We start from the raw sequence: 9,446 nt of genomic DNA, 5'->3' as shown, positions 1-9,446 counted from the left end.
CTAACATTAAGCTTCTGCAATACTATTTTTGTCACAAATATATGCAATATTTTGAATTACGATGCATATTCAAATACGTTACTTACGGGTTACCTCTCACGACGAAACCAACCTGCCGCCAAAAATAAGAATGGCGGCACTTTGTTTACGTCTGCCTGTGATTACACATTTTCACTTTCGGCTTCTGTATTTCCTGCTTCAACCTCGTTTTTAACAGCAGAAATGACTACAGGACTTCTTTAGTCGGTAGGGATCGATTTTCTTGAATGATTGGTGCTCTACTGACGGGTTGACTAACGTCATCGTGTTGAGCATCGCTCGGCTTCCTTCATAGGTGATTGACAAAGATGGCGTGGGTGACAGGGCCGTGAACATGCGACATAATTTAGCTCCGATTATCCAACTATAAAAGAAAAGACACGGCATAGCTGTGCTTATTCAGGAAGTTTTATAGATAGCCTTCTCATCTGTGGTGGTATCTTTTCACATTTCGTATTTGACGATGATAATTTAAGAGTTTCCCGGGCCATGTTCTCGATATTTTCGCTCGTCAGCATGCACGGAAGGCGTCAAACTTGTGTACTTTTTTCTATCGTTATCTGTTGGGGCTTACCAACTTGGAGACATACTCTGACTTTTCAGTTATTTACAACAAGGTTTAGTCCATAACAAGTTGTACTGGTCTGATCATGTGCAGACACTTGTGCATATCTCCGCAAAAATGATTTTAAAATCCTACCGGACTTTGGACCCCTACCGGACTTTGGACCCCTCCCGTTACTGTATTTTCATTTGTCAACTGTAGTCTTTATTTTCAGAGGTGATGTTGATATTTAGCCATTTGCATCACCTCTGCAGCTCTGTGCCCTGCACATTCGTTATAGTTACAATTTGATTGACAATAAAAAAAATTGCCAAGGGTGTAACATGATTTATGTAACTTCTGTAAATATAACAATTATCTTATGTAACGTTAATGTAGATTTCTAACTATAGATAATATTAGACAGCTAACGTATGTAACGTATGTCTTATAAGCCCTTTCACAGAAGTCAGAACGCATGTGCGGTGACAGGAAAGGGTAAGGCCCACAAAAAGTAAACAGTCCTTGTCTTGACCATTGTTTTAATTTGCATAACAACGCCCAGACGGGTTTTAAAAACTTGGGGGGTGGGGGGGAGGAGCTTACCCTTTGACTTATTACTATGTACCTAGAATTCCTGCTTCCACACATACGTTCTGAATTCTGTGAAAGGGATTATTATCAACGTTAGCGGCCCGTTACGTTGGTAATTTTATTCCTATTCAACAAACTATAATGACGAAGCCACATACCTTCGACATTTCAGCTGTAGCACCTGGCGGCTAGTGCAGTACTAGTGGCGCCCGATGAAATGACGAATATCCTCGGGTGACGGTACCACATGCGTGCCCGAACTTTCATAAAAGAACCCCAGATAAACCTTATAAATCCAAAACAGGCGCCAACTTCCTCGACCGCGCAAGTGATATCCAATGTTATGAAGCTACGAAGAAAAAATGCGACGTTGTTGTGCTTTGGTCTGTCAACCATCTTGGATGCCCGGAGTCTCGTACCCAGAACACTTCGTGATACTAGTAATCTAAACTGGACAAGAGAGGAGACAATGTCTGGCCATGGGTTCCAATTACCCAATGATTAACGTTAACCGCTTCGAGAGCGAGCACAAAAATGAGTGTTTCAGAAATCAATGGGGTAGGATTTTTAGCAGGGTCTGGGGCCGATTTTCGCGGAACTATTTGCATGGTCCGCCCGTGAAAGTTCGCCCCCTCACAATCTTCCAAATGGATGGTTCTAATTTATGACAATCAGTCTTATCAATGACAACACTTCTAATTGAGTCTTGACATTGCGATTCAATGAGAAATGGTGGCGGAACGATACGGCGATTTTTGGACGTTGTCGTATGACGATTTTGGGATATAAGTACAGAGCGAGTGCTTTCAAAAGCAACCTAATCGATATTAGCCTGTCCCTGGGCTACAAAACGTCAATCTTTGGGGTATTTTCCTAGCTTCGTAATGAGATAAAGCCATTCTAATCCATTCCATACCGACATTCATGGAGCAAACATTCGATACCGCCGTGCCACAAGAAAGTTAGTGCGCTGAATCACTGCCTTATGTTTTGGTATTCCAATATTTAAAGAATTCTCATGCGACTTATTTCTGCACCGTGTTAAACCGCTCAGCTCATAGAATGAAATAGTGATGTAAATGTGAGAATATATAGTACAGTAAATGTCAATATCATACAGACTGCTTTATCCAGAATATCCACTCTTAACGTTGTAATACTAAATTAGGTTGCCCTCGAAATATCGGACCGTTGTTTACTCATTACTGGCCTTATGAAGTATTTTTGAGCCTTATATAAAGCTTATAACAATCAGAAATATCAACTTGCACATGTCTACCTCTGTCGAAATCTTGTGTTTGTTGTCACTGTCTGTCTATCTGTTTGTTTTATAGTCGTCTTGCTAGCAATGTTATTTTTAATTGGGAGTTAAGTTTGACATTTGGTATACCGTAAATCAAATGGATATGGAAATGTTATATCTACTAGCTATGTACAATGTCACCTAAATGCAGGTAGAGCTTCTTGATCAGCGCCATCAGTCAAATGTACATACAGTTTAGGTAGCCAGATACAGTCACATCCTTTGGTCATTTTCTTTTTATAGGCACCGGTTTCGTTCTTGAAACTCCCTAATTAATCTCTGCCAAACCCTTTCGCGTGCTGAAAAATACCTTGCTTTGACAGAGGGGTTCGCAAGTTGGTTGCGAGTTAACTAGTACGCGGGTTAGACATTTTCTGGTTGACTCACTTATCCTGCAAATCATCAACCAGTATTTTACCAGGTTCCAAAATGTCCGGTACCGTACAGCATTGGGTACGTACAAGCATGACAGACTCAGTACTACCCTCCAATCAGAGGTTGAGTCGCGTAGACATAGTACTAGCCGGAAAAATTACACCGTGTAATTTTTCTGACTAGTACTATGATACTATATCTAAGCGACTCAACCTCTGCTTGGAGAGTAAGACTACCTTCTTGTCTCTGTACGGCCGCGTGACAATATGCACGTGCCAGATATTTCCACCAATGAGAGGCACTGTGACGAAAAGTGCCAACTTCCGGTTCTAAAGAGCCCTCGTCAGTAGAGGAAACATAGCAGTTAGTTTATACATCAGACGATTCTGCAAGTTGATGCTCACCGTGCATTTGCATTGGGCCACTTTGGGACGGGGTGAAATTTTCATGCATGATAAATGTCGTTTGTTTCTTTCAAATCCAAACAGTTGGAAAAAAACTCAAATATTTTCCTTCCTACTTCAAAGTTCAGCGTCTTCGGGTTATTCAGTAGAGTCAGTAAACAGAAAACCAATAAATGCACGTAACGTTACCATATCAAAAGCTTCGTTCCACAATATCAAAATTGCACTCGCAGAAATCTACTTCCCTATCTTTTTATCAAGGGCGTGAGCGGAAAGTATTGAGTGACACGCCATGTTGCGTCATTACATTGTGTGCATGGGTGGGTTGCCCGTTACCATGGCAACGCACTAGTGGTTCACTACTTATCTGCGATCAACACGTAACGTAGTAATCTGATTGGATTGGTGTGTGCAATTTTATCTTTTCGCAAGACTTTTTTTTAAAGCCACTATATCCCACGACCCCGTCCTTGCTGCTTCGTCATCACGGCGAATCGTGCGGTGTTGAATGACGTGTTACTTTCTGTGTGCTGCCTTTGGTCTTACGTGAGTGACGCTAGGCCAGTGCACGGTGGTTGCCTGGTGCGGGGATCGCTTCCCCTCGCTTTTACCCGCCTAGTTCGCTCCCTGTTGTCTTCTCAGTCGCGCGGAAGCTTCTTCGAGGCGAAATGAGCGAGGCAGGGGCGGCAGTTGGCGCGGCGGAGGGAGGCCAGGCCTGGGAAGGGGTTCCATCTGGAACGGCAGCAGCAGCACAGGAGGAGGGGCACAACGCAGAAGTGCTCATCGTACCTGACAAGGTATGCACATTTGTTATGCTTCTCACTCGGGCCTCGTCGCAAAATAATGTGTGAGATCTCCACTGAGCAGAAGCTTTCAGCGTAACGCAGGCTTATAGTGTCTATGACTGTCGTCAGGGTATGATAATGAGCGTCCTTCATCTTTGTATGGACGTCAATGGAGGGGGGGGGGGGGGGGGCACTAATAATACGTGTAGTCTATCTCTTCTTCTTCTTTCGTTTTGAGGCTAACAACTTCAACTTGCTGAAGACCTTTGGCCTGTTGTTCAACTATACAGCAACAGTTTTTGTCCAGAAATATTCTTTGTCCAGAAATACTCCACCTAAAAGGAAATTGGATACAAGTCGAAAAGTACCATACACCAATCTATTATCTACTAGTATTAGTATGCTCAGACAAAATGAATGGCACTCAATATCATATTTTGCAACTTGGCCTGTTGATGATATTAGTGATGTAACATCACATATGATGTGTAAATATATTCTGTGTGTTGAGCACAGTATGTTCATATGAAATATGTTATATATTACCGCTGCATGTAAAACAGAAAGAACCCAACAGGGGTCCTTCATTGGATATAAATGCAGCTGTAGTTATGCCATATTGTAATACTAGCTGTGTGAATAATTTTCATGTTTCACCTCAATCAATAATGAGAATGGATTATCATTAAGAAGACTGTTAACTGCGTAATAGCTTGAAAAGCAGGCTAAAAGATAGGTTGTCAGAAATATGTCTGTACTTAGCAGACTGGACCTGGTAAAACATCTCCCTAGCCTACTCAAAAGAGAATGGCAAACAGTACACTTGGTGCAGGTAACATTCAAAATAACAGGGGATAGGTTGTACCAAACAACTCATTTCATCCCTTTCAATATTTGGATGGTCATCCAAAACTTGTTTTGTAATCAACTGAGTAACAGGATGCAAGTCAATTTCCCATACATAGGACATGATGATGATCCATGACCAACCTACTGTACACAACAACAACTTTTATTTAGTATTTCCAAAAAGCAGTTACTCAAGGAATGTTCAGGATATGATATTGGAAATAGTCAGACGGTGCCCAATACCTTCACCAGTGACACTGACGTAACTGCTCTTTGGCATATCTTACCAAACCTTCATCAACGTTTTAGTTTTGATGGCTGGTTTTATTGTTGGCTTCTGGCAGGCTTTTAGCTAGGATTTTATTATAGGGAGTCCAAATCTATTGGTGAGTCGCGGTAAGTGACTATTGTAGGGGGGTCCGGGGGCATCCACCTTCCATGGTGCAGAGTTTTTGATGATTTTAAGTTAAGAAAGTGCATTCTAAGGTCTCCTAAGAGGTAAAAATACTGTTACAGAGGTCACAGTAGAAGACTGTGACCACAGATGACCTGGTAGCATCCCTGGTCAATCAGAATTTCATGCCTGTCAGAGGATTTTTTCCCCAGTGTAAGGGCATCCAGAGCTTCAAATTTCTTGTTATTCTAAGAAAAGTGCGTCCAGATGACGCGTTGAGGCATGCCTGGCTAAAAGCCTGGCTTCTGGAAGTGGTTAAGTCAACTGAAAATTTGGGACAAAATTTTTATTTTATGTATGATAAGCCAGTTTCACCTTGTTTCAACATGAGAGACCAGCTACCGCTCGCCAGCTGTTAGTTACCTTAGCAAACTTCCTCTCTGCTGACAAAAGTAAACATGACGTGTGGGTACAAGGTAGGGCAATATCTGTGTGATATTGCAACATCATCAGGAAACGTTTAGTTTTATATGGCACCCATATTCTAGACATGTGGCATGGTTATTTCTACATGTGAGCTCTTATGAAACAGAATGTCCTCAGGGTGAAACTGTCTATTATATCAATGTATGCAATTATGACATTATGTAAGTGTCCTTGATATTTATTATGAGAGCCTGAAAATTTGTCTTTTTCTCTGAAAAGGATTACAGGCTTTCCAATTTTCCACCTTTTTGGATCCTTCTGGATTCAATTTTTCATTCCTTTTTCGTTTCATCAGTTATTCAGGTCCTTGTATGCTGTCAAGGACATTATCTACATTAAAAGGACTAGTATAATGTCCTTGACATCTATAACTTGCATGTTCTAAGATTCTTCCTAGAGGGCGCTTTTGCACATCCACCATAGAATCCTTTGACAAAGGCAAGATGAAAAATCCACATACTTAGAAATGCCACTGAAGTCTAAACATATCTACCAAATTAGGTTGAACAGTGATACCATAAGTAGGCTTGTTTACTCTAAGAGTCTAGAACTCTGTTCTACACTGCTTTGTCAGCAGCTCGGTAGGGTTGGTGTGTGAAAAAACTACACATTGTGACATGCTCCTATTGTGGATTCTTCATATGAGTGCACAGTAGCTGAGAGTTTTATGGAATGTGTGAGTATATAATTGCAAGTATGAACTTATAAAGACATATCTCAAAATATCTTGTTTCCTAGGAAAAGATTTAAACCTTAAACTTTAAAGTGATTGGCATTAGCATTTGCTCTGACTCTGCTTTCTCTGTGTTTCCAGTTTTTGTGAAGAAAATCAACTTGTAGACTGTCCATGAGTTGTGGTTGATTCGACCTTTTAACCTATTATTCTAGTCATTACTCTTTTTCAGGAATTTGACCATATCTTAGTGTTTGTCATACTTGTAATACTTGAGATTACAACTTGCTGCTCTCTCTATTTCAGGCACAGCTGGCTGTACACATTACCAGTATGCAGGAGTACGACGGAAATGAAGCGGACACGGGTAGCGTAGACTCTCGGGATGTGAGTCCCTTCGTCAGCCCCAGGGCCTCGCGAGACCCCAGTCCTGAGCCCTCGGCGGACGGAGGCGAGTGGACCCCGCCAGACGACGAACTCAAAGACAAGATCATCAAGCAGGTCGAGTTCTATTTCTCCGACGCCAACATCTTGAAAGATGCTTTCCTTTTGAAACATGTGCGGCGGAACAAGGAAGGACTGGTCAACATCAAGCTCATCACCTCGTTCCGGAAAGTCAAGTCGTTAACCAAGGACTGGAGAGCCGTGGCATACAGCCTGAAGCAAGCAGAGAGCCTCAGATTAAACGAAGAAGGGACAAAGGTGGGTCGTAAGGAACCACTACCAGATTACGACGAGACCACTCCCTCTAGAACAATCGTGGCAATGAACCTTGGTGTTGAAAACCCCACCATAGAAAAAGTCAGTGCAATGTTTTCCCATTGTGGGGAAATCGCCTTAATCAGAATTATACGGCCTGGAGGAATGATCCCGCAGGACGTGAGAAAGCACATGTCTCGCCATCCCGAGTTGGGGAACAACGTGTGTGCCGTGGTCGAGTTCGAGAAACACGAGAGCGCCCAGATGTCAGTGGACATGATGAGCGCAAAAGACGACTGGAGAAAGGGGATTCACGTCGCTCTTCTCGCGCCCTGCGGCAAGAAGAAGGACAAGAAAGAGCGACAAGACGCAGAGCGGAAGGGGAAGGAAGACACCCACAGCGAGGGGGAGGGCGACCTTAAAGCCAAGAAGGACAAGCAAAAGAAGAAGAAGCGCCGTAGTCGGGTAGAAGAGCTCGCCCACGGAGATGAGCCAGCGGTCTATAGCAGTGGTTCATCTGATGTAGAAGTAGACGGCTTGTCACCCTCTCCACCCCATCGCAGCCAGCACAAACTCAGCCCATCTTATGCCCATGCCTTGGACCCCAATCGCCTCAGCCCTGGAAGTTCCCCCAGAAGCAGCCCTGCTAACAGCCCCAGAAACAGCCCGCGGATGCAGAGGAAGGGTCGCGGCAGTGGCGTCTCCCCGCTCGCTTCTTCTCCAAAGAGCAGCCCCCGACCAAGCCCCATGACGAGCCCCGAGATGCGGCGTAAACGAGTTGACGCAGCTGCCGGCGGGGACTGGGATCCCGGTGCGTCCCACAGTCCCTGGGTGCAGCGAAGGTGAGCAGCCATCAGATGTCTTTATCAAATTCATCAATATACTACTGTAATTCACTTTGTCTTTAATCATGGGAGTAAAATTTCACAGCAGAAAAAAAAATGAACATGTTAATGGCACCATAAATTGACAGTGAGCTAGGGATGTATAATCAACTTTTCTTGCATTTTCAGACTGCTAGCTGCTCAGGAAGCAGCACGAATGTCAGACACCAGCCCTGGCACCAGCCCGCTTCTACCACGCAAGCGAACGGACAGCAACACATCGCTGGGACTCCGGCCGCGGACAGACAGCAACGCTTCCACTGGCAGCGCGGGAGGGGGCCCTCACATGGTGCTGATTCGCCAGCCCCGAGCACCGGACGGCTCCGGAGGGTTCCATCCCGGCATAGGGAGGCGCAAGCCCCTACAGGAAGATACCAACTAGAGAAAGGGACAATCTACTAGTACTTCATAGTGTAAATGGATGGTAAAGTGGATTGAAACATACTGGCACCGATGTGTGAATGAGACCAGTAGTGTTTGTGCTACACAGTGTTGAAGTATTTCCCCATGTGCTCTGCATGTGCATTGATTTACATGGCACCTTTTTGGATTGAACATTTTATACATGTCATGAATGATGATTTTACAACAAAACAACAAAAAGTTTCATTTGTATTGTTTCATGGTAACTTTGCTGACTATTTATTGCAGAGGCCTAAAGAGAGAAAGTCACCAAATTGCCTTACCTACACATGTATTTTGTGTTCTTCAAAGCCACATTACTTTTAGGAGTCACTTGGAGGAATGTGAAAGCTATATTAAACATGGCAATTAATTTAGTTTCTGTTCAGTTCTTAATCTTATTTGTGTTATCAAATTTAGATTTTAATTTAGCTTTTCGTTTCATATCTGATGATGAAGTATGAGTTCACATTTTTATGTTTTGGTATGCCATACTGGTAAAGATTAGTTTCTTTTCAGTTCTGTTTTATTCATCTTATTAGGGACAACTAGACAGGAAGGGTGTTTATGTTGCACGGTTTGTTTAATCCTACTCTAAATGGTAAGACAATTTTCCAATACATGTATTGTTGGAATGTACAATTATGTTACACTTTAATAAGAAAAAAGTGAACGGAAGGTCGGCTGATTTGTGTAATGGTCACCAAGAATCATGATATTTAAGTTTATTCTGAGCATGGATAATATGAATTTGCTGTCCTTCCAAGCCATCTAATTAATTATGTGTACTATGGATGGTGACCAATCAAGTTACTTGTAAAAAAAGATACAAGGTGTCTGACTGTACTGTAGATGAGCCAGTCTCTGAAATATGCATCCTCAATGTTTTAAGTTCTTTTGGTTCTTTCTTTGTTGTTGTTGATTCACTAGAATTTCACAGTGAAAACACAATTTTAGGTTTTATGTTTTGAAATTTGTCAAGGATTTGCCTCAAACAATTTTTCACATTCAATTT

At 42.7% G+C, this 9,446-nt stretch overlaps 1 protein-coding gene across 1 annotated transcript; it reads left to right on the top strand.

Moving 5' to 3' along the window:
• Positions 1–3,744: 3,744 nt before the first annotated feature.
• Positions 3,745–8,618, top strand: LOC118407512 (la-related protein 6-like). The gene is made up of 3 exons (XM_035807994.1): positions 3,745–4,056; positions 6,753–7,987; positions 8,159–8,618. The coding sequence occupies exons 1-3, from the start codon at positions 3,928–3,930 to the stop codon at positions 8,409–8,411; spliced, it is 1,617 nt and encodes a 538-aa protein (XP_035663887.1). The 5' UTR covers positions 3,745–3,927; the 3' UTR covers positions 8,412–8,618.
• Positions 8,619–9,446: the final 828 nt, after the last annotated feature.

This window comes from Branchiostoma floridae, chromosome 2, assembly GCF_000003815.2.
Source record: "Branchiostoma floridae strain S238N-H82 chromosome 2, Bfl_VNyyK, whole genome shotgun sequence".
In the NCBI taxonomy this organism is placed as follows: Eukaryota; Metazoa; Chordata; class Leptocardii; order Amphioxiformes; family Branchiostomatidae; genus Branchiostoma; species Branchiostoma floridae.
Note: the sequence above shows the minus strand (reverse complement) of the source record. Positions and strands in the feature narration are given on the sequence as shown.